Source organism: Adiantum capillus-veneris, chromosome 28 (assembly GCF_014529385.1).
Source record: "Adiantum capillus-veneris isolate H3 chromosome 28, ASM1452938v2, whole genome shotgun sequence".
NCBI lineage: Eukaryota > Viridiplantae > Streptophyta > Polypodiopsida > Polypodiales > Pteridaceae > Adiantum > Adiantum capillus-veneris.
In genome coordinates, this window is record NC_140958.1 from 101,967,402 (window position 1) to 101,993,383 (window position 25,982).

Consider the following 25,982-nt stretch of genomic DNA (forward strand, 5'->3'; position numbering starts at 1 on the left):
AACCTCTAAAACTTTGAGCGTTTATAAGTATAAATTCATAAATGTAATACTCAAAAGGAGTGAGAATTCAGCTTATATGTATAAGCATGCACAAGTGGCAATTTACTATAGCATGCATAAGCACCTCATTTATAAACACACTAAAAATATATCCTTCATACAAGTCAAGTCTCAAAAAACCAAGGTAAAAAGCCATAAAGATAACTCCAATCTCAATCTCTATATCTAAAAGGAGCTGTCACAAGACGTCCACGTCTTCCTCTTACAATGGATACTTGTGATTCCTACAAAAAATTGGATAACTTGGAAAACATTCCTTGTACAAGACAATCTATATTCAACTTAAAAAGAATGAGCAGTCACCTTAGTATCTTGTTTGGAACTTTGAAGACCCTTGTTAGCATTTGTGATATCACTCAACGCCTACAATAAAACATTACTTTAATCCACTTGCACTTGAAAACCAAAGAAACAAACTCAATCTACAAGTAGAAACCTTTTTCTTCACACTCTTTTCAAGCTCTTTTGAATTTGTCCTCTTTTTGGAGCTACCTTCAACCTACATGTGACATGTGACAAGACTCAAGTAGAGAGTTGACTTGTATTTAAATACATACGATTCTAAATTTTGATGTATACAATAAGATAGAATTCTTACGAGGTTAAAGTTTAAGTGAAAAAACTTTTTCCTCAAATTTTCGTCTACTTCAATGTCCTACAAGATTCAAAGCAAGAAATCGTGTAAAGTTCCAAGACACTTTACATAGATGTACATACTCTTCAACTTACATTCTCAAAATCACTAGAAGCTTTCATTTCTTGAGCTGCACTCTCATCATCTTCTTTCGTCTTGAAGGCCTCTTTTTTGCAAAGTTTTGCTTGTCTTGCAAGATTAGAAGTCATATCAATCTATCAAAGAGAAATAAAAACACACGATGTTGAAAGAAACTAAGACCATAAATCAATCCAAATAAGCATCTTGTAATTCATGATTGCATGCATGCTACACATTACCGAGTGATATTCATGAACTAGCTCATCGACTAGGATGTTTGATCTTCCAATTTGCTTCTCCATAACTTTTGAAGTATTGGCAAACTTAGCATTGTCATCGTTGACAACATTCTCTTCACAAGTCCTTGAAGCTATGAGTGCACACGGAGACGTGATACTCATTTGACCATGAGTGAAGTGATCGTCCTAAATAAAGGAACAAGAGTTTGACAAGTAACTAGATAAGCAAAACAATATAAGAGCAAACATATTATTGCTTTTCACATTATAATAAGAGATAGAAACCACTTGAAACACGTATCTCATTATTTTGCAAATGAGGGAAGCTCTCTTTCTCATTCTCATTAATGCTCGGTTCATCAAAAGCCTAGACAAATAGCATTATCACCATCTTTAATATAAGATTATCCTCGCACAACAAACTCTTTTGCAAAGCACTTATAACAACTAGCTTTGTCCAAGAAAACAATGAAATCAAGATCTGTAAGCTAAAGTGCAATACCTCTTTGATTGTTACACTTTCATAGCTGGACATTTTTTCTTCACTTTCGCTCAAGCCGGTCAATATCTAACCATTAAACACTTTGCATTCATATCTAACATGTGAGATGTATCTAATGGTTTAAAGCAAGTAGAAAATTGCTCTTGCTTTGTGCAATATCCTACCTACCCTCTCATGGACAATGCAATGTACAAATGTAATTTTACACATTTAGAAACAATGAACTTTGGCAAGCTGCATACTGCTTGAGTAGCACTTCCCATAATCAACAACTACATGTATTATTACCTCCTCCTTTTCAAGTTTGTCAATATTGGCATCACTTAAACATACACATGTTTCATTATTTTCCTGTAACATATCAAAATGAAAGTATTTATTAAATCAAAATGTAGTTTTAATTAACATTCCATTATGAATATTTTTCCATTGCATATACAACATAATGCCAAAGCACTTCAAGTTGCAAGCATAGGTGATAGTCTTGATAGACATCTTCACGTCAAGGGCCTTTTGGTATGAGTTTAAAACCAAAGATAGAATGCAATGCAACATTTGTAGCACTTACAATGAGAACAAATATAGGAAAACACATGTCTAGAAACGAACGTATCTGCATAAATTTGCATGTGAGATCAGCCTCAACAGACCAGCTGATTCCCCAATTGAGGGTGCCTATACCACAACCACCTTGGCCTTGAGAGCCTCATCAATAGCTAGTGTGAGGTTCCAACGATGGGACCAATGGTGGCTTTTGAATTAGGAGCCGCATGAGATCTGAGAATTGCCACACTAGAAGCCTGCCACATATTTGATTTTAGGAATTGACAGATATGTGGGAGAGTGGTGAAGGAAGCTGGCTAGGAGGAGGGAAGGAGGCTGCGATTCCCAGCCAACCAAAACTCGACCATTTAGGTCCTGCCAAGGATATCAATCCTGTCCTCTCCCCTATCCAACTTATAGTTGAGACCTTTAAAGTCTCTCCATTTAGAACCCTTTATAGGCTTTCTTTCGGCAACCAATGATTTGCAAACAAAAGTAAAGTAAATGCCAATCTAGCAAGGTGGGGCAAACCTCTGAAGGGTGGTTGGGACTCCGTGCACATGTATAAGCTTGAAAGAGAAGCGAAGAGAGAGAGAGAGATTGCGACAAGGAACAACTTCATCATCATATACAAGATGTGTACAAGGAGGAAGCCGAACGCTTCTTGTTGTTGCGCTTCTCCCCTTTGCCTGCCCTTGCCATTACTAAACCTCACCCCCCTCCCCCCTTGTTTGCATTGCCAACCTCTCACCTCCTCCCTGTGCGGTGTCGTACAACGCCCCCTGCTGTCTGCTGCTTGTGCCCCCTTGTTGCTACATGTTCCCCTCCCTCTTGCTGCCATTCCCCTCCCACCCTGCTTGTCACAGGCTTGGGCACCCCAAGTCGAGAAATCCGACATGACACACGAGAGAACCACTTAAAATACTTTACAACTTTAAAAACTTGAGTCGACACGGCCCGGCGTAGTTCCGTGCTCAGAGGTACCCAGAGATATTGGCCCCAAAACCTGGCGTCCCTTTCGGTATTTTTTTATTATATTAATGCTTGAGCAAAGTAAAATTACCGAAAGGGGTCCTCTGCTCTCAGACTCCGCGTCCAGATGCTCTGAAGAGTGAGGCCCCTTGGGCTTTATTTATTCTTACAAGGGATGCCCCAAAAGCAGTAAACTTAAAAGCAAATTATCCCAAAAGCAACTTGGTTCAAAAATTGCCAGATAAAACATTAGTGTAAATTTCAAAAATCCGTACAAGCCACATCATCAGCCAGCGCAAAAAGCTGGATTCCGTACAATCTGCCACATTAGCCTACCAACACGTTTTGTAGGATTCCATATTGCTGCCTGTTAGTGCATTTCGCATGCGTCCGTACTACCAGCTATCAACCAACGTCCGTATTGTCCTTTGCTCTTGGGTGGTCATGCCACGTCACCATCTCCATGTGTGTGTGTGTGTGTGTGGGCTTGCTTTATTTTAATGCCTTTATGTCACTTCGGTCCCATCGGACGGGGTCTCATAAGTTGGTGGGAACTTCTTCCGCTTCTTCTTCTTCTGTTGTTCTTGCTTCTTAGGGTTTAGGCCCCTCGGCCGGGATTTGCAGGTTGGTGGGAACTTCTTCCGCTTCTTCTTCTTCTGTTGTTCCTGCTTCTTAGGGTTTAGGCCCCTCAGCCGGGATCTATAGGTTGGCTCCGTTCTTCTGTGACTTGACTGTCACGTGACACATCCAACCCTATGTGTCCGTGGACAAGCTACAGCATGATCAGGGTTCAGTCAGTCCAGTCAGTCTAGATTAGAAGTGATCTGGCACTTTTGTGAGTCTATTCGTAGGCCGTGCATGCCCAGTGACTTAGTGTAGATGCATATCCTCTGGTTGCACACAGCATGATCATCAATATTTCCATCAGAATCCATTAGAATCAATTAGGGGAATTTTTCCAGTGCATTTAGCCTATTTTCCCTATTTTGGACATTTTCACTTATTATTTTTAAGTGACTTCCCAACAAAAGTAGGTAGGGCAATTTTGCCAAGAAAATATATAAGAAAACCCAAGTTAGCACTTTCTGGCAGAAGAAGCAGCAGGAGCTCCCCGCTCAACAGGCATCTTCTCAGCAAGAACCCCGCAGTACCCTCAGCATCCCTTGGCGTTTTTGGTTTTCCCTCATCGCCCACACTCGGCCCTAGAGTTTTTGCAAATCACTGGCACCTCCCCCTGGCCTGGCGTTTCCAGTTTACCACTATCGCCAGCACTTCCCAGATTTGCCTAGCGTTTTTGCTAACGATTCCCAGATCTGCCAGCGTTCTCATTTTCAGCCTTAAGTGCGGCAAATGCAGCAGCGTTTTCAGCCTTAAGAATAGCAACAGATTCAGCCCTAAGCACCTGCAGGTACCCCCATTTTCAGCATCCCAAAAACGCAACAAACCAGCGTTTTTTAGCAGTCTAAAATCAGCCCCAAAATTCAGCAGATAGAAGACCACAGATTTCAGCCCTAAAGTCGTCGTCATCATCCCCGTCGTCGTCACCGACATAGTCCCAGGTTGCATCAGTCCATTGCATCGTCATTGTACCACTTTGTGCAATCAATAGTAGACCACTCTTGCCGACGAGAGTGGGGCCTTCGGAGGAGGGTTTTACAATGTCTCTGGTGTCGTATCTCTCTTCTCTCTCTATCTCTCAGTCTCATTCACTTGCACGCACAGTGTCCATTCACTTTGTTTGTGATCATAGCACTTTCCATTAAGAACGGAAGGCTCTCCCTTCCATAAGAACTAAAAGGAACCTTGAGCACAGTTCGGAGCACTCATCTTGAGCAAAGCGCAAACAATCATTCCGCTGCACCTAACATTGACACGTCAGGAGTTTGTGACATCCCCCCTTCTTGAAAGAACGTAATCGTCCGCGATTACAGAGCAAATCTGCAGAACAGCTCAAGTTAGCTCAAAAATTTCCGAGGGACATTTCGAGGGACAATCTGAGGGTAAACTCTTCAACTTTTGACAAATTGGGCACTTGTGGACATAGTCATACACATCCTTCCTTAATTTAGGCCGAAAGAATGACCTCTCAAAGCTTCTCCAAAGTACTGTTGATACCTCGATGACCCCCAACAAGTGAATCAAGAGCACCATGAAGGAGAGCCGCTCTTTGTTTTGTTGTGATGCAAAGGCGACCCCTGTATAAGAGCCAACCGTCCTGAAGAGTGTAATAACCTGGTTCTCCTGCCAAGGCCAAATTGTAGAGAGTGCTAAACTCAACGGAGTCACGATACTCCGCTTTCATGCTATCCAAGTCCATGCCCTAAATCTCCAAGATTGTGGCTGACTAGATGGCCTCTACTATGTCAGACTTCCAGCTAAGAGCATCTACAATTGGGTTGGGCTTGCCAAGCACATACTCTATCATGCCACAGAACCGTTGAAAGATGTGTCTTGACAATCGCTCCAATCAGCACTAGGCATGTTCTAAAGCCATTTGAGGGCTTGATGGTATGTTTTAACTGTGAGCTCTCTACCATAAATAAAGTGCTTACAATGTTTGAAAGCCGAAACGATTGCGAACAAATCCTTGTCGTAAATGTCATGCGAAGCAGATAGAAATAGCTGACAAGATCTAGCTTTATGCTCTTCACAAATCCTTTACACCCGATGGGGTCCCAACCAACCCTCTCAAGGGCCCCCACACCGTTGCCGATGTGGTATTTGCTTTTGATTGCAATGATGGAATGTACACAAATGTTACTTGTATACAAGACTCTAGACTCTGAGAATGGGGAAGATGGCACCAATAACTCTCCGAAATGGAATACCTCCGGGGCTGATGTGAATTGTTGATGTTGCGACTCGATGGAGAGGCCAGGAATGCACCGGGAATTGCCGGGCTGAATTGGCCTCACCAATTGAAGAGGCAAACCTAGCTGAGATCTGGACTGGTATTGGAGCAGGGAATGGCTCCTGATGTGGCCCAATGATGGCTGCAAAACAGGCTGAGAATTGCCTGATTTGGATGAGGAAGAATGTCCTCCGAGATGGGGAATTGGAGGAAAATGAGAGGGGAATGGGGCAGCCACGAATGGGCTGCCAATAGTGACCTCAATGGGAGATGGAAAGCTGAGATGGCTCCCAATGTGCAGCCGGTGAATGGGCTGCAATGAGGGGCTTCAATTGGCGTTCGGTAGGGCGATGAAGGCCAGCCAGGAGGGGCGCCTATGGCTGCTGAGATGGATCGCCTACTGGTTGCTGAAACGCCATGGGAAAAGGCAGGAAACGCAGATCGCCAACTGCTTGAGAAAACGCAGCTTTCAACCCTTTTGAAAACGCCAACCATGAGCCATAAAAGAGGGCACCCAAACTTCTGGGAAATGGAGGGGCAGGCATCCTTTAAATAGGCAAGAGGTTTTCCTTTTATATTTTAGGTAGGGGATGCATAAATCGAGATTTGACAAAACCAAATCCCTAAAAATAAATAATGCACATTTATGCCAACCTTGGGACCAGTCTAGTCCTTACCTGGTGACCCGGTGATCTGATGGACTTAGGAATTCAACCACAATTGTCGCCCAAGAAGCTTCTCACTTCATGACCATTCTTCAAATCGGGCCAATCACGTATAGTCTAAATCTTGGCCGGGTCCATTTGTACTCCTGCTGTGGTGAGACGATGTGTCCCAAAAAGTGTATCTCCGGTAAGAAAAATTCAATCTTCTTGGCATTGATTACTAACATGTGATCTCGCAATGCCTGAAAGACCTGTAGCAGATGTTGTCTATGTTCTGCCTCATCCTTGGAGAAGACTATAATGTCATCAAAGAAAATGCCAACAAAAGATCTGTACTCTCTGAAAATCCTATCCATCATTCGGTTAAAAGTCGATGGAGCATTGGTAAGGCCAAAAGGCATCACCAAAAATTCATATAAACTGAAGCTCGTCCGAAAAGCTGTCTCGTAGACATCTCCCGACGCAATTCGGATCTGATGATATGCGCTTTTCAAATCGGTCCTGCTGAAACAAGAGGATCCCTGTAATCTGTCAAGAATATCATCGATCCTGGGAATCGAAAATCTGTTTTTGATGGTGATTTTATTGAGAGCTCTATAATCAATGCACATTCTCCAAGATCCGTCTTTCTTTAAAACCAACAACTACGGAGAGCAGTAGGTTGAAGTACTCGGGTGGATAAGACCCTTTTCCAAAAGGTCTTTCACTTGTTCATAATCTCTTCATTTTGGGCTCAGCTCACACGTCAAGGTGGCCGGTTCGGTGGTGTGCTTCTAGGTATCAGATCAATAGTATGATCCTCAGGACAAGATGATGGCAACTCGCCTGGCAGGCCCTTTGAAAAGCAATCGGCATGAGTGTGGAGAAAAATCTTGGCATTCTTTATTAAGGTCAAAACATAGTCGACCTTCAATCATCATTCAGTTCTCTCTAGAAAATTGAGTAAAGAAACTGAATTTCATCAAGTACAATCTCTTTGCCCTTCATTTGTCAAAGTCGCTTTCTCAGCTCGATGGTCAACCATGGTGTTGTTCTTGTGGTACCAAGGGATTTTGAGGAGGATGTCACAACCTTCCTAAGGGCATTACGTAGAAGTCCTCGTGCCCTAAATAACACTGACATTGCAAACAAAGTTTGCCAATGATTGGTGTAATGGCAACATCCCATCCGGATGCCCCTAGAACTTCCTCCGCCAATGGCCTCAGCCTGTCAGGTGTCATTCCAAGTCGAGCCACCAATTTAAGTGAAAAGAAGTTGGCCTTGGCTCCTCCATCAAAGAAAATAAGGGCTTCCTGATCTTTCACTTTGCCCTAAGTGCGGCAAAGTTTTGTACTTTCATCCATCCGATTCGGATCGGGCCCCATGCAATGTGGTACCAGTTTTGTTTTCATCTGCCTTTTCTGCCACATTCCTCTGCTGCTCTAGAACTCTCTGGCCTATCTTCAGTCTATTCTTGCTATGCCTTTTGGGGCACTTTACGGAGATGTGTCCAAATTCCCCGCAACCAAAACACTTCCCCTCTTTGAGATAGATAGCCCTTTCTCTAAGAGTCAGTCGAGGACGTGTATCTTTCTTTTCTTTGTCATGGGAACTCTTTCTCTTTCTACTTTCATTATGAGAGATCTGTTGGTTCTCTGAGTCAAGATCTCATCAGTGGGGTAAGTCAAGTTTCCCAAATGTATCGCAAAACCCTGTTTCGCATGACCCATCAATTCTTGAATAGAATTCGATTTTTGTTCCAGGAAGTAGTCTCGGAACTCTGTAGGGAGTCTGCAGCAATACGCTCAATCTGTATAAAAGAGACCTTCATAAATGAAGAGGTTGGTAAAAAAGAGTTCCAAAATGTAAGGTGCAGCGGAATAAATGTTGTATTTTCTCAAGATTAGTGATCTTTACTGCTCAAGGTTCCTTTTAGTTCTTAGGGAAAGAGAGAGCTTTCCGTCTGTAGAGTGTTGTGGTCACGAACAAAGTGAGTGGATTGTGCATGCAAGTGAATGAGACTGAGAGGAGGAGAGAGAAGAGATACAACACCGAGAGGTTGTAAAACCCTCCTCCGAAGGCCCCACTCTCGTCGGCAAGAGTCGTCTATTCTTTGATTGCACAAAGGTGTACAATGCGTATGCAATGGACAGATGCAAGTTGGACTATGCCGATGACGACGACAACTCGATGGTGGCTGAAATCTGTAGGCTTCTAATCGTTGAATTCGGGGACTGTTTCGGTGGCTGACAATGACTGTTTTGGCTGCGTTTTTGTGGCTGAAAATGGGGGATCAATCTGCGACTGAATGGGGGCGGATCGGCTAATGTTCTACTGCTGAAAACCTGCGTTTTCTGCTGCAGTATGGCTGAGAATCAAAAACGCTGAGGTTTCTTGCTGCTGGTCAAAAACGCCAGGCAGCTCTGCACTTGAAAACCAAAAATGCTGGTATGCTTGACTTGCTGATCTGCTAGCGTTAGCATACTGCTGAAAACGCTGGGAAATTCAGCAATGCTGGCATTAGCAAAAACGCTAAGGGCTGGGCTGATGCTGAGGTTCAAAACGCTAGAGATTGGTGTGGTTCTGTCGCGGGAAAAACACCAAGGTTGGCTGATCTACTGCTGGGACTGTCACCAGAAGAAGGGGAGAACTTCAGGGCGAGGATACTCTATGAAAAACGCCAAGGTGATGGGAGGTATGGCGATGGGGGATCATGAGGGGGAGGTACTGCTGAGAAGTTGCCTGTTGAGCAGGAAGCTCGTGCTGCCTCTTCTGCCAGAAAGTATGAACTTTGGTTTGCTTATATATTAACTTAGCAAAATTGCCCTACCTACTTTTGTTGGAAAGTCACTTAAAAATAATAAGTGAAAATCCCAATAAATAGGAAAATAGGCTATATGCACTGGAAAATTCCCTTAACTGATGCTAATGGATTCTGATGGGAATTCCGATGATCATGATATGTGCAACCGGAGGATATGCATCTATGCTAAGTGACTGGGCATGCACGGTCTACGAATAGACTCACAAAAGTGCCAGATCACTGCTAATCTAGACTTGATCGGACTGACTGAACCCTGTTGTGGTGTAGCTTGTCCACGGACATATAGGGTTGGGATGTGTCACGTGACATCCCCTCCTTTTCAAAGCAAGGTACTGGTACCGAACTGTATGGCGTCGAGGGAGATCGCCAACAGCATCCGGAATCTTGGAAGGGACTCTTCACCGGCCCACTCTGATATGTGGGTCGTGCGGTACTTGAACTTCATAAAGGTCTGCAACACTTGCTTCTTTGGGCCGCGCCGAAAGCGACACAAAGTCTTCTGAATCTCCTTTGATGCTTCAACTTCGTCGAGTATCCTGATTCTTTCGTCTTCAAGAATCTCCATGGCTGAAAATTCCTGAAACCATCTCCAACACAAAACAATGAACATACCCATTCCATGTAAAGTGAAGGAAAAAAATCTTGTCTTCACTAAAGACTGTGTATGCAATGTAGATGAACATAGAGACGGAGTGACAACCTGTTCATCAAACACATGCAAACAATGCGATCGAATCTTTTCTGTATGATCGAAATCAATCAACTGTGGCAAATCACCATGGAAATGCCCATGCTTGGTGCTCATACAATCATGTGCTCTTTCGGAAACTGTGTCATGCCAAGGAAGAAACATGAAATGTGACTTCCTGACATACAAACTTTTCAACTTTTCACGAACAATCCGCATACATTCGTGCTCATCCATGAGAGAACGTGCTCAACATACCATATGTCATGCCTAGAAAAAGGGATCACATAACGATGCTGACTAAAATACAGGAAACCTTCACGAATGAAACACTCTAACAATGCATGCGTATCAATCATGCGAACACATAATACTTTCTGTGAGGGTTCCTTGGACCAAGGCTCGAGAGCCAAGATCGGTTCGTCCTGAATGATCGACTCGTCCTGTGGGGATTCTTTGGACCTCGACTCGAAAGCCAAGATCGGATCTTCGTGATTGATCGAATCTACAACGAGGTTAGCTTTGCTAGGAAAAGCATCCACTAACACATCATCCTTGTGAACAATCACATCTTGTTCATACAATTCATCATGCTTGTCTTTATCATCCAAATCATGGTCAATCAAATCATCATCATGCTTCACACAATCATGCAAATCCTGTGTGTCATGCTGTGGAGAAGAGAGACTGAGAGAATCTCCTTATCCCGAATCCTTTCAACCTTGTCCTGCATATTAGCAATGAGAGATGGAGAAGGAGAAGTATCCACTCCATGAAAGACAGTAGGAGAATCACTTTTGGCATTGAGAGTTAAAGTGCTAGCCTCCCAATCAAAGAGAGGGTTTATTTCAAGGAACCATTTCATGCCTAAAATCATATCACATCCTGAGAGAGAAGAAACAACAAATCTTCTAGTGAAGGCAGTCTGTTGAATTGCAAATAACACATCAAGGCACTCCTTCGTGATGAGAGCGTCCGTACTAGGACGAAAGCCAGAGACCTCGATAGGAGATCTCTGACTAACTTTGAGGCGGGCTCTCTCAACAAGAGAGGGACTGATCACATCATGCATACTACCTAGGTCAAACAATATGACAAAACGGTGCCCCGACGTACGACCATACATTTAATGATAGAATCATCAATGGGAGGGTCCTGAGAAACTTTGGGCACAATCGTGTTACCATTCATTGCATTGACTGATGTAGTGGGTGTTGTGGGTTCTTTAGATTCATTCGATTCAAGCTTAGGACATGTTCTTTTTATGTGACCCTTAATGTGACAATGAAAACAACGACCTTCCTTAGAATAAGTGCTTTGTTCTTCCGAAGTGATGTATCCTCCTACAATTCCTTGTGCTACCTTTTCATCTGGAGTAAGCTTAGGTTTAGCAATTGTGTTAGCCTTACCCTTAGATTCATTGGAAGAATTCTTTGATGAGATACTATTGGAAGATTGGTTCGAAGAGTTATCATTCTTACCGTTCTTACCGTTCTGCGGGTTCTGAGAAGTCTGCGAGGTACTTGTGGAAGTCTTGTTCTTCTTAGGCTTTCCTTTGTTGTGCTTCATCTCGTGGGCGAGAGCAATGACTACAGCTTTGTTGAGATCGATTGGATCGAGTACCTCGACATCATACTTGATATACTCGTCCAATCCGTAAAGAAATGTCTCCTTGCGCTTCGCATCCGATTTGCGTAATTGAGTGCCGAGCTGCAAAACCCGATTAGAGAAAGACATAACCGGCATACCATTTTGCTTGAGAGCTCGCCAATCGTCCTTCAGTCGTGCAAGGTACTGAGGTGGCATAAACCGCGTCTTAAGCTTGTCTTGGAAATCAGCCCAACTAAAAGAGAGGGACGTGAAATCGTCGGCTGTCTCTAGGTGCGCGGCTAGCTGTGCCTCTTGCCATGCCTGGTACCAATTTATGGCATCACCTGCAAGGTACATAGCTGCCGTCAAAACTTTGCTATTGCCTGTTTTCTTAGTTGTCGCAAAATAAGCATTAAATTGATGCAACCAAGAATGAATAACAGTAGCATCCATCTTACCGTCATACTTACTGAAAGTCAACTTCTCTGTGACTGGATTGTGTGAATCCGCATCGTGGCTTGCGCCACCTGACGAACTCCCACAATCTTTGGGTGGTTCGGTCTTCGAGGCTAGGATTTGGGCTATAAATTCTTGATTGCGAAGCTCCCTTTGAGCTTCACGCTCGGCCTCCTTTTCTGCTTTGCGTTCTTTTCGTTCAGCGCGCTCGCGTTCGAGAGTAAGTCGCTGTTCTTCTTGTTTTGTGGCAAGAGCAATGCGCTCACGTTCCTGAGCAAGGCACTCACGTTCCTGAGCAAGTTGTTGTTCTTCTTGTCTTGCGGCAAGAGCAATGCGCTCACGTTCCTAAGCAAGTCGATTCTCTTCTTGTTGTGCAGCAAGTTTGTCGTTTCTTTCATCGCGCTCGCGGTCCTTGGCTTCTTGTGCACGGTCCTTTGCTGCTTGTTCATCTGCTTTGCTTGCGAGTTGTGCCAAGGCAACTCGATTCGTTTCTTGTTGTTGTGCAACCATGTCCAACATCGACTTGACCATCATCTCCATAGGAGTGAGGACAACTCGTGGCGTAGATGGTGAAGGGGGAGGGTTGGAAAAATCTCCTAGTGGGGAGAATCCTTCGTCGCCTCCCTCATGCTCATCACCTGAATGCGGAGTATCCATGCCGCTTCGGGTGACGACCATGCACTAGGATCTTGGGGTCTTAAGCTCGCGAGGAACTTGGGTTCTTGAGGGTCTTGAGGTTCTTGAGGTCCTTGATTCGTGAGAATCCTGGGTTCTTGAGGTTCTTGAGTCTTGAGGGTCTTGGGTTCTTGGGGTTCTTGAGGTTTTCTTTCACTTGCAAATCGCATTGGAGAAGGATCTTAGATTCACCCGAGTTCTACTCCTTTCTGCGGGCGCACTCCTTGGCGGCCTTGCGTTCACACCAAGGTTGCTTTTTCCCACCTCACGTCGATTGGCCGGCCGCTAAGTGCACGGTCCGCTCTCAATGAGTGAAAAGAGACACAAGGGGAGGCTGGACAAGCCCTTCTTTCTTGGGATTCCTATCACTCTTCAACAAAACACGATTAGGAATCGCCACGCCCAAGTAAACTTGGGTTCGTGCGATCGCAACAAGCAAAAAAAAATTCTTGTGGTTCTTTCCTTGAGTAATGCAGAACACTTCCAAAGCTCTGATACCAATGTTAGGTGCAACGGAATAAATGTTGTATTTTCTCAAGATTAGTGATCTTTACTGCTCAAGGTTCCTTTTAGTTCTTAGGGAAAGAGAGAGCTTTCCGTCTGTAGAGTGTTGTGGTCACGAACAAAGTGAGTGGATTGTGCGTGCAAGTGAATGAGACTGAGAGAAGGAGAGAGAAGAGATACGACACCGAGAGGTTGTAAAACCCTCCTCCGAAGGCCCCACTCTCGTTGGTGAGAGTGGTCTATCTTTGATTGCACAAAGGTGTACAATGCGTATGCAATGGACAAATGCAAGTTGGACTATGCCGATGACGACGACGGTGATGACGACGACGAGTCGAGGGCTGAAATCTGTAGGCTTCTAATCGCTGAATTCGAGGACTGTTTCGGTGGCTGAAAATGACTGTTTTGGCTGCGTTTTTGTGGCTGAAAATGGGGGATCAATTTGCAACTGAATGGGGGCGGATCGGCTACTGTTCTACTGCTGAAAACCTGCGTTTTCTGCTGCAGTATGGCTGAGAATCAAAAACGCTGAGGTTTCTTGCTGCTGGTCAAAAACGCCAGGCAGATCTGCACTTGAAAACCAAAAACGCTGGTATGCTTGACTTGCTGATCTGCTAGCGTTAGCATATTGCTGAAAACGCTGGGAAATTCAGCAATGCTGGCATTAGCAAAAACGCTAAGGGCTGGGCTGATGCTGAGGTTCAAAACGCTAGAGATTGGTGTGGTTCTGTCGCGGGAAAAACACCGAGGTTGGCTGATCTACTGTTGGGACTGTCGCCAGAAGAAGGGGAGAACTTCAGGGCGAGGATACTCTATGAAAAACGCCAAGGTGATGGGAGGTATGGCGATGGGGGGTCATGAGGGGGGGGTACTGCTGAGAAGTTGCCTGTTGAGCGGGAAGCTCATGCTGCCTCTTCTGCCAGAAAGTGTGAACTTTGGTTTGCTTATATATTAACTTAGCAAAATTGCCCGACCTAATTTTGTTGGAAAGTCACTTAAAAATAATAAGTGAAAATCCCAATAAATAGGAAAATAGGCTATATGCACTGGAAAATTCCCCTAACTGATGGTAATGGATTCTGATGGGAATTCCGATGATCATGCTGTGTGCAACCGGAGGATATGCATCTATGCTAAGTGATTGGGCATGCACAGTCTACGAATAGACTCGCAAAAGTGCCAGATCACTACTAATCTAGACTTGATCGGACTGACTGAACCCTGCTGTGGTGTAGCTTGTCCACGGACACATAGGGTTGGGATGTGTCACGTGACACAAAATATCTCGCAATAAGCGTCCAAAGAATCTCCTTGGTCATCTGAAGATGATTCCAAGCGGCACGTATATCTCATTTGTACTCCCGAGTCAGCCAAGAAGAAATAAAGAGCCTTCAACCATTTAACTGGAGCTTCCTTCCTCAAAAGAAGAGTGGACTTCCACACCATGTTCGAGCATTTTCTTTGAAGAAAGATACAGCCATCCTAATCTTGGAGTGCTCTGAGTAGTACCCTCCAGAGAAGGCTATGTCAAACTACGGAATGAGGACCAAAGCCCTCGGAGCATCTCGGAACCCAAAAAAGGATTCAAATTTAATTGACTTTCCACCTTCTTTAAACTCTTTTGTTTTCTTATCTTCGAGGAAGTCATATTGGTTGGCTCTGTAGAAGTGCTTCTTTTCAAGAGTGCTTGTCCATGTCTTTCTGCAAGTACAGGTTCCGCTTTTCTGCACTCGTCTGTCTTTTCGGCTTTCCTCCCTACTTGAGAGGAGAAGCAATGGCCACACGCCATCTCGAGTAAATCTTATCAATCGGGTAATTCTTCAGGTGTTTCGCCAATCTCAGGTCCCTGGAGTACTTAATCAATCTGTTCACACATATGCAAAAGACCTCGGAGCATCTCGGAACCCAAAAAGGATTCAAATTTAATACAGGTTCCGCTTTTCTGCACTTGTCTGTCTTTTCGGCTTTCCTCCCTACTTGAGAGGAGAAGCAATGGCCACACGCCATCTCGAGTAAATCTTATCAATCGGGTAATTCTTCAGGTGTTTCTCCAATCTCGGGTCCCTGGAGTACTTAATCAATCTGTTCACACATATGCAAAAGACCTCGGAGCATCTCGGAACCCAAAAAGGATTCAAATTTAATACAGGTTCCGCTTTTTTGCACTTGTCTGTCTTTTCGGCTTTCCTCACTACCTGAGAGGAGAAGCAATGACCACACGCCATCTCGAGTAAATCTTATCAATCCGATAATTCGTCAGGTGTTTCACCAATCTCGGGTCCCTGGAGTACTTACTCAAACTATTCACACATATGCCGATCTGCAGTTGACGTTTGTACTTCTTTCAGGCAAACTTGTCCAAAGAAAAATTTGCCCAAATCTTCATTCTTTTCTTCAGTTCCTGCGTCGGATTTTCAACTTTTCTTTGTCTTCCCATTGAGAGGTGTCATCTCTGTCAGATTCTTCACGAGAACCCATGTGTAACCTGGGATTCTTTATGGCTTTATGCCCTATAAGACAGAGCGATGAAGATGGGAGCGCACCCGATGCGCGATGTATAAAGGGTGGGAATGGCTAATAAGTCCGGGGTCGGGACACGAAGATTCTTTCCCAAAAGATGTGTGCTCTGCAAAAAGGATCGGATCCTCCGTAGAAGAAGAATCTTTATGTGCTCTGATACCACTATAACAAACTTGGACACCCCAAGTCAAGATTCTACCGCGACACAACAGTGATTCACTTTGTCTTCCCATTGAGAGGTGTCATCTCTGTCAGATTCTTCACGAGAACCCATGTGTAACCTGGGATTCTTTATGGCTTTATGCCCTGTAAGACAGAGCGATGAAGATGGGAGCGCACCCGATGCGCGATGTATAAAGGGTGGGAATGGCTAATAAGTCCGGGGTCGGGACACGAAGATTCTTTCCCAAAAGATGTGTGCTCTGCAAAAAGGATCGGATCCTCCGTAGAAGAAGAATCTTTATGTGCTCTGATACCACTATAACAAACTTGGACACCCCAAGTCAAGATTCTACCGCGATACAACAGTGATTCACTTCAAAATAGTTCACAAAATTGACACGGCCCGACGTAGTTCCGTGCCTAGAGGTATTGGCCCCAAAGACTGGGGCCCCTATCGGTATTTCTTTTTGTATTAATCTGTGTTCAAAGTACAAGAGAGCAGGTAGGTGCTCACTCTCAAACTCTGCGTCCAGATGCTCTGAGAAGTGAGGCCCTGCCCGCTTATTTATTAAGTACAAGGGATGCCCAAAAGCATTTAACTCAAAAGCTTTTTAATTCAAAAGCAATTGTCCCAAAAGCTGCCAGCAAATTCAGCCAGCGCAATTTACAAAAATCCGTACAGAATGCCATGTCAGCAAACCAGCACAAATTGCGGAGGTCCATACTGCCTGCCACATCAACCTATCAGCCCATTTTCCGGCGAGAATTGCGGCGCGTTTTTCGGTTGTTGCTGCCACGTCAGCAAGGGTTGTGTGTGTGTGTGTGTGTGTGTGTGTGTGTATCCAAGGGCACTACCACGTCACCAATTTGTGACATTCTTGCTCCGTAGTCAGCACATAACTGGACTGACTTGTCCTTCTTCATGATGAAGAGGACGAGTGCTACGAATGGTGAGGATGATGGGCAGATAAATCCTACCTGCAAGAGGTTTGCAATCTGTGTTTCCAATTCTCCTTCTAATGCTTTGGATAAGCGATGGAGAAATTGGTGGGGTGGTTCTGCACCTATAATGAGCTCGATCTGATGGTCTTCAGGTCGAGAGGATGGAAGCTTTGAATTGAGCCACAAATTGATGGATGAATTGATTGACTACTCCATGGTTGGTCTTACCGTCATACTTTGTGAAATTGGGTGAGTTATGAACCAATGGTGTGTTGTTGAACCGTTGTTGGGAGCATGGGGAGCCTTAATCAATATGACGGAAAGATCAAGCGTGAATCCAAAAGCATTTGCTCTCAAAAGCTACCAGCATGAATTGCAAAAATCCATTCAACCTGCCACGTGGCACAGTTAGTGCAAAACGGGGAGTTTTCGTACAGTTGTCCATGTCTGCACTCCACGCGATTTAGTCTTTTGGCATATTTTAATGACCTTGTGTCCCTTGGGACCCATTCGAAAGGAACCATAAGTTGGAACAACTTTAAAAATCAATTTTATCTGATGTTCAGGTAGTCGTGCCACGTCATCACTTTGTGAAATACGCCCCTCTTAAAAGAATTGTAATCGTCCTCGATTACACCAGCAAAATTTGACATAGGCCATAAACCAGCTCAATAGACACTAACTCTAAGTTCTAACGTGTTAGACGACACAAATCAAGCACTTGCACAAAGACGACAGTCACTGAACATCCACATCACATTCCAATCATATCTATAGCGCGGATAATGTGTTGTGCTCTCTACAGTGGGTGGTCCTCAATGCAATGTGCGTGACAATCTCACTCAAACAAACTGAACAAACAGACTGAACAAAAAGGAAACAATAGACATCAACAGAGCTCACAAAGTCACAACAGCAGACCAGACCATATGACTCGACTATCTCAAAGACTGATACAGACTCTGGCGTGGCAGCACACTCAGCTCCAGCCCAGGACTCACAGGTACAATGGGGTGTTGAGGCTCAGATGTGCAGGGATGGTGAAGATGTGCTCTGTGAATAGACTCACTCTAGACGACTACGTACAAGATAATCCCCCTGGCCCAAAACAACTACTCATATGTACAATCATCAAGAGCCACCAACTGCTCATAAAGAACATCATCTAAGTCTATCCCCACTGGGTGGCGGTGTGACTTGGCCACGATGTCCGCTAGACCACCATATCCCTGCCACGTGTCTCTGCCCAGCGAGTCTGTCTAGTGTGAACCAACCAAACCAAAGACCAACTGTAAACTAACTATCCTGTGAAAGTAACACTGTAGCCTGCTACAGGTTGCCCGCCACAAGACCGTTGCCCATCCCGGAGAGCGGAACTGAAGAACTGAAATATCGGCGATCTACTGTTGGTGGTCGGATGATGGAGGAGGAGGAGGCTGATAGAAAGGTGGGTAAGGAGATGGAGGCCAAGTGTATGGTGAGGGGTAGTGGCCATGAGGAGAGTACATCGGGTATGGAGTAGCCACCCCATGAGCAACAGCAAGCTGCGTAGGGTGAGAAGGTGGAGCTGGTGGAAATCCAGGAAAAGACTGAGTAGGCTGAGAGGGTGGAACAGGTTGTTGGAATCCAGGGAAGCCGTAGAAGTGCTGAGGAAAGGATGGAGACTCGGAGAGGGAGGCCATAGAGGGTCCATGAAATTGTGATGAGACCGATCTTGCTGGTTTAGACTCCATATTGGTGGGATTTGCTTTCTCTGCTGTTTGAGAATCCCCTGAATGGGCTTTGGAAACGTCCGTCTGTATCTGTGTTGCCATAGCAGAAATTTGCGTAGAAACCGGGGTTGTAATTGTAGTTGTAGCTGTAGCTGGAACTGTTTGTGAAATGGCCACAGCTTGGTATTTGGCACATGAGGGACACAGTGTATGTACCACAGGAGAGAGGTCCTGAACTGCTGCGGCTATATCATTTGCCTCTTTTTACTTTTTTTGCTAAGTGTGGACGATATGTTTGAGGTCCACTACCTGTTGAGTTAAGATTTTTATGCGATCTTGAGCCGCAGCAATGAAATTGTCCCGATCCGTCGCTCGTTGACAATGAGCTTGCACTTCCCTTTGCATACCGTCATAGCAAGCCCGATGCAGACCGTTGGTACCTTGCAATGAGAGGGCTACATTCATAATCGTCGCAATGGCTCTTCTGTCCGCATCTAAAAGTCTGTCGGCCTGAGGTGCAAAATTCTCATATAAGCATGAGGTGTTCCAGAGCTAGATGCCCCTGCAGTACCCCTAGGTGCCCCTGCACTAAGAGTAGTACATGGTGCTGACGACACCACTGGAGGTTGTGTTTTAGTGATTGCAACACTACTCACAAGAGGTGGTGTGAAAGTTGAGGTGGCCACAGAAGTAGACATACGCACTGTTGGTGTTGTAGTATGGACGTCAGAGATTTTGACCTGTGATTCGGAGAAGGGTAGTGTTGCTAGTTGCTCAGACGAATCTTTTTGTACCTTTGCCCTCTTGCGCAAGATGCCTTTCCCTTTGGCCATTTTGGAACGGTCTTGTTCTTTTGGATCATCTTGAAGGGTGAGCACAGCTATTGCATCTGCCTTTTGCTGCATAATCTGCACTACCCAATTCATAATAGGGGCTGCATAGCAATTGAACCTTTCCGCTTTCCCTTTACGTTGAATCCGAAAACGCTTTGCCCTATCCTGTAGCGCTTTAAACAACAGATGGTGAAATGGATACGGCAGGCAGTGGCAGAGACACAAAAAAAGCATCGCATATTGCTGGAGAACTTGGAGAAGATGGAACCCCTGTTCTTTCCGGTGCGCGCAGTAAAAAATAATATTGTAACACTGAATACAGCTGCTGACTCCTGTGATAGTCTGGATGTGAGTCCAGCAAAAGTTCCTGACAAGCATTTGCAATTTCCTCTGGGTAGAGATTCGAGAAGGTTGTGGTTGCGGGCAGAGGTGCCAGCACAGTCAATATTCCCATAGCCTGTCCGATATCCTCCACTGTAAGTGTAGTACCATTCAGCTTTGGAAAAGTGAGCAAGAGGGAACTTAGCTTAGCAGTAGAGATATTGCAGGACAAATCGGCCTGAGCCAAATTTTGAAGATCCAAGTGTATCATTTGCTGCTGAGAGAACACATCCTTGAGTGCCGGGTTAGGCGCCTGTAAATGATATATCATTAGTAAAGGTACCTTGGAGAGGGCACCAGACGGGCGAGGCACCTGGAGAGTGGTGACCCTGTCAGCAGTGACTGATTGGGGTGAATCTTCCTCTGAAGATTCCTCTGAAAGCTGCTCTGAACTAGGAGCATAGTCTGATTTACTGTCAGAGCTATCCCCAGAGGGAGAGGACTCTTCCTCTGATTGGAGATGCTTTTCTCTATTCCGAGTACTAACCATCTTTATAAATTGTGCCAAGGACTTCCACTGAGAAACTTGGGTAGCAGGGTGACGGAGCTTGGGAGGCACCCTGGCTATGGGAAGATGTTGGAGTCAGGAGTACGCTTGGCGCTTCTGATATGAAGAAGTTGGAGGCTGATTTACGTTCAAATTGAAGCTAAAGCCACGTAAGTAAGCTTTCGCTTTCTAGATGTTTTCTTTTTTTTTTTAATGTGCTTTTCTGGTCTTTGCTTTTTTTTATTTTTGATTGCCTTTGGCGCAGCAGCAAGGAGGCAAGGGCGCTGGGAGGGCGAGGGCTGAGGACGGCGAGGGACTTGAGGGGCTTTAGGGGTGAGGGCGAGGGGTTAGGTGAGGGCGAGGTGGAGGGTCGAGGGCGAGGGGAAGGGGAGGGCTCGGGCGAGGGGAAGGGGAGGGCGAGCGCGAGGACGAGGGCGAGGGAAGGGACAAGGCGAGAGGCTAGGGGGCTAGAGGCGAGGGCGAGGGGGAACAAGGGCGAGAGGCGAGGGAATGGGAAAGGGCGAGGGTATAGGGGCGAGGGCGAGGGTATAGGGGATAAGGGTAGCGAGGGCTATAGGGGATAAGGGGGGCGAGGGCGAGGGCGAGGGCGAGGGGAAGGGGAGGGCTAGGGCTAGGGGCGAGGGAATGGGAGAGGGCGAGTAGCGAGGGAATAGGGGATAAGTTAGGGCGAGGGAAAGGGGAGGGCTAGGGGTGAAAACAGAGGGTGGTAGAGGAAGAAGAAGAGAGTTTTAACGTGCAGGAAACTATTCAGAGATCATAAAGATCAAGCCAAGGAGTTGAAAGCAAGACCTGCTATTGAAGAGGGTGCGATTGAAGAGGAAAAGGAAATGGCATAGCCAATCTTCCCCACGTGGTTATAGAAAGACCGTTACGGCAACAATTCATCAGGGTTAGGTTAGGTGAGGGGTTAGTGGTATTTTCAAGGCACTCACAAGCAAAGAGAAGAAGAAAGCAAAGGGAAGGAGTGAGATTGTGGGTTCGGGTCCCACCGTGATCGCCAAAATGAGAGCACCTGTAGCGCGGATAATGTGTCGTGCTCTCTACAATGGGTGGTCCTCAGTGCAATGTGCGTGACAATCTCACTCAAACAGATTGAACAAACAAACTGAACAGAAAGGAAACAATAGACATCAACAGAGCTCACAAAGTCACAATAGCAGACCAGAACATATGACTCGACTATCTCAAAGACTGATACAGACTCTGGCGTGGCAGCACACTCAGCTCCAGCCCAGGACTCACAAGTACAATGGGGTGTCGAGGCTCAGATGTGCACGGATGGTGAAGATGTGCTCTGTGAATAAACTCACTCTAGACGACTACGTACAAGATAATCCCCCTGGCCCAAAACAACTACTCATATGTACAATCATCAAGAGCCACCAACTGCTTATAAAGAACATCATCTAAGTCTATCCCCACTGGGTGGCGGTGGTGAACTGGCCACGATGTCCGCTAGACCACCGTATCCCTGCCACGTGTCTTTGCCCAGCGAGTCCGTCTAGTGTGAACCGACCAGACCAAAGACCAACTGACCAAAGACCAACTGTAAACTAACTGTCCTGTGAAAGTGACATTGTAGCCTACCACAATATCGCATAAAATCCATCGAGATCTCAGACCATGGTCTCTCGGCAATCGCATCTAGATCCACACCGGATCTTACTGATGTCGGATTCTGTTAGATCTCACTGATTTATGTCCCTGCTCGACCCAACCTGTGCCTCCTATATAGGCAGCCCATTGGGCACTAGGATCAACAGAAGCAGAAGAGAAGATAGCCAGCGTTTTCAGCCTCATCTCCTTGGCGTTTCCAGCCAAGATCAGCCAGTGTTTCTCAGCCTCTCCATCAGCGTTTTCAGCCCTAGATGGTCAGCGATTTTCTGGCAAAACAGCCAGCACTTCAAGTTGAAGCGCCAGCAGAACCGCAGCATAGCCTCGTCGTGGTTGCAGACCCCTTGCCATCAACACCGCTAACAGATCCCGGCATTCAACCTTAGCGTCGTCGTCGTCGTCGTTACCTTCGTCAACACAGTACCCCAGCACCCAGTAACCCTTGTGCCTTGGCTCGGCATAAGGATCCACAGAACCTCGTCGTCGTTGTCGTTGTCGTCGTTGTCATAGACTTACCAATACCTCGTCGTCGACATCTGCACCTATTGAGGCCTTCTGCTGCCCCAATCCAGCCCCAGCATATTGCTGCATTTTTCAGCCAGTTATCCTCTCCCACTCAGCCCCTCCCTTGGCTCTAGGAGGTGGTTCCAATTTGCTGCAAGTTTCAGCCCATTTTTGCCGACTATCGTGGTGGTCAGAGGGTGTCAGAGAACCCCAAATCTACTGCGTTTTTGTGTGGACAGTTTTCAGCCAAGGTGGTCTTCACATCTGAGACGTTTTGTTGGCCTCCTAACCAATCTCCATTGGTGGTCATAGGTAGCCCACATCAAAGGTCTATCGTAGGTACATCAGATCAGCCCCAAAGGCCCATTTATTGAAGAGGTATCAAGGCAGTATCATCTCCCTAGTCTCAAGTCAAGTAGTAGTCATGCATCAAGCATCACAGGGTGTATGTTCACTTTATGCAATGAAAAATTATTACCATTCTGGTAACGGGATGGGGGGCCATTGAGAGGGTATTGGGACCCTAGTTGGTGTGTGGTCTCTCTCTCTCTCTCTCTCTCTCTCTCTCTCTCTCTCCCCCCCCCCCCCCCCCCCAATCATCTCTATCCACATTCTCTAAAGAAAACTTGAGATCTAAAAAGAAGCATAATTGAAGCAAGGAAGGGGTATTTGGTATTGTGTAGCATCATGTATACGGAGAAACTGTCTGAAGAAGTAAACTTCAAATTCGGAGTCCGATGCGGTGACTACAAATGTTCTTGCTTTTACTTCAAATCTACCTTCAACTTCATTAGGGACTTGTAGAGAGTTGCATTTTAATAATACTCTTGATAAATTTCTTTATCAGCACCAAGCTCACTAATGGCTCTTACTTCCTTGGCAGGACTTAAGAGGACCTATTCAGTCTCTAGAGGATGGGGTGGCTAACGAGTCAAAGGTTGTTGGCCTTCGTGAAACTCAAAAATGGGACAAGAGTATGTTTCCTTCTTGCATTGTGAGCCAGACTTTGGAGCAAGATGGCTCGACTGGTTCTAGGAGGCAAGGCCGACCTCCAACTTTTCCATATACCTTACAACTGTTGATAAAGCATGCCCCAAGGCATGGTGCACATGCGGAGGAGCTCTAGCTTGTTGATAGGCTCTTGGAGCCAAGGAGACACTAATGATGTTTGTACCTGCTTGGTTGTCATTGGTGGATAGAATTGTCTATCCACGTGCCCTATGATGTTCTATAGAAAGGTGAATTTGATGCGGTGGTGTATAGGAAATGTAGATTATTTCCTATACCTATGTTTTAAATCTTGGAGGCCATCTAGTGGCAGCATCTTTGAAAACGATGGTTCATATGTATATCAAGATCAAATTTACACAAGAGTTTTCCTCATTTGACACCTCTCTTGAGGTTCCTAGAGGCAAGGCCATCCCCTGCACACCACTTTACAATCAGCGCTTTTTGCATCAGCATTGTTTTGCAAATCTGGAGTAGATATGCGTGCATCTACCCACTTTTGGAGCCAGTCTACAGTGCTATTTGGACATGTTTTTCAGCCCTATCTCACTGCAAACCAGAGGAACACCTCTTTCTGGACTCTATTGCACCTCAGCATATCGATCGAGGAGATTTGAGCACACTGTTTTTTTAGTATAGCAACAAAATTCAGCCCTGCAGCAGTAGGTGGTGGGCAGCAGCACTCTACTTATGTTTTCATGGATATCAAAATTCAGCCAAACCTGTACTGTGTTTTCTATAGTGATAGTAAACATCAATATCTTCGTCATCCAGTGACACCGGCCCCCATGTCCGTGCTTCATACATCCGATGGAAAGGTATTCCACTGCTGTCTAGACCTATTTTCAGACCCCAATAGGTTGCAAAACAAAGGAGCACATAGATCTCCACCTTCTGGACTGTACAACGGTCAAAACAACGCTATCATTACAAGTATTTAATGGTCTAAAGATCAACAAGTCTACTGATTTGGAAGGCTGATAGATAAGTATTTCGAACTTTTCTTTTTCCTCGACCTGTGAGATGGAGTGAAATCGCAAATTTATGCACAAGAGCATGCACATGGGCTTTGGGAAAGATTGGTAGAACTCTTTAAGAACAAGTTATGTCTTTGGCTAGAATACTGATTCCTATAAAAAATCCCAAGCTCATTTCTCAATTCGTAAGTCAACCAAATACGCATGCCACCTATCTCTCACAAATTGGCTACCACAAGAACCACTATCCAACCTTGTCGCCTATAACCAACGATATGCAAGCAAAGTATGGCTCAACCCCCATTTATAAAACTAACAACAAGAAAAAGTATAGACATCTTACTTGTACATGCCCAACCTCAGTTTCTGAGATGCTTTCAGTCAATAAAAGATACACAGCAAGAAGAATCAATCTCTCACCCTATGATCAAAATTGGTTCATAGTGAGGTCATAAATCAAAAAATTACTTCTTCTAGTAGAAAATAAGCTATTCACTTACCACTCTTACAGAACTTGCCATTCTCCTTGTTCCCGGAAGCAACAAAGTACTCATACCAATACCAATGGCTAAGTCAGTAACTTCAACCTCCCACATTTCATAAGGACCTGTCAAGATTTTTTGAACAAAAGCACCGCCTCCGAAGCCAACCATTCCTTCATCCAATCCTTTAAGGCATGTGTACTCTATTGTTGCACCTATAGCTGCCAGCCTATCTTGGCGAAATTGGATCACTTGCTCCGGAATGAAGAAGGAACTACCAAACATGGCGACACAGAGAAAAGAAGCATCTTTTGCTGGGATCGGAAGAATCATGTCCTCTATTGATGTTGTCATTTTAAATTGAGTTGCACTGCTTCTTTCTTCTATGGTTGGAACGTAGACTTATTCATGATGGGAATGCAAAAGCAAACTTTTTGCTATATTTGATGAGGACCCTTTCTCTACTGGTTGTGTTTTTTTCATGTAGTTTCTTTGCGTGAGTACCTTGGAAAATAGCTCCTCCATGCTCCAAGCACATTCCTTCCTATCTATGAATACTGATGTGAGTTCCCCTTTCCTCATCTCTATTACTTCAACTATGGCAGCCCTCAACTCTGGATTTTTCTTTAAGTTTCCACTAAGAAACTCCTCCCTTGAAAATCTTCCAACACCATTATCGAACCATTTTCGCATGTCTTTAATATTGTCATTGCATATCTTTGCTTGAGATCTATAGCTCTCCTTCAAAATAGCTTTTGCAGGTACCTTCTTTTGTTCCTTGGCTTCAAGTGCTATTTGTATGTCACTTTGTTGTGTGAACTTCTTTGTATTGAGGGTTCTTTTGTGTATCCTCTGGCTTCATTAACTGCTGGTTTCGAGCTTTATTTGTTGATTCCATGGAGAAATGGCGAAGCATGCTGACCTTGATGAAGATTCATCTTTCCTTGCACCCAACCATATAATGCAGCTCTGTGAGATAGTTGTTGTATTCCGAATTGCTTCCAATCCTCCAGTTGTGCAAGCTGACCAAAGTTTGTCCATTGACATTGTGCATTTTCAAAGGCTTGCTGTACATG

At 45.0% G+C, this 25,982-nt stretch overlaps 1 protein-coding gene across 3 annotated transcripts; it reads right to left on the minus strand.

Moving 5' to 3' along the window:
* LOC147420988 (uncharacterized) lies at nt 1–25,978 on the minus strand. 3 transcript variants are annotated; one of them, XM_086504780.1, is made up of 8 exons: nt 24,925–25,976; nt 24,768–24,845; nt 1,015–1,200; nt 790–909; nt 659–715; nt 497–559; nt 364–423; nt 1–284 (listed from the first exon to the last, which is right to left on the minus strand). In XM_086504780.1, the coding sequence occupies exons 1-8, from the start codon at nt 25,258–25,260 to the stop codon at nt 213–215; spliced, it is 972 nt and encodes a 323-aa protein (XP_086360906.1). In that variant the 5' UTR covers nt 25,261–25,976; the 3' UTR covers nt 1–212. The 3 variants fall into 3 exon arrangements, with proteins under 3 accessions (XP_086360906.1, XP_086360907.1, XP_086360908.1); XM_086504781.1 differs by lacking the exon at nt 659–715 and having other exon boundaries at nt 24,925–25,978; XM_086504782.1 differs by lacking the exons at nt 497–559; nt 659–715 and having other exon boundaries at nt 24,925–25,978.
* Between the last annotated feature and the right edge of the window lie 4 nt (nt 25,979–25,982).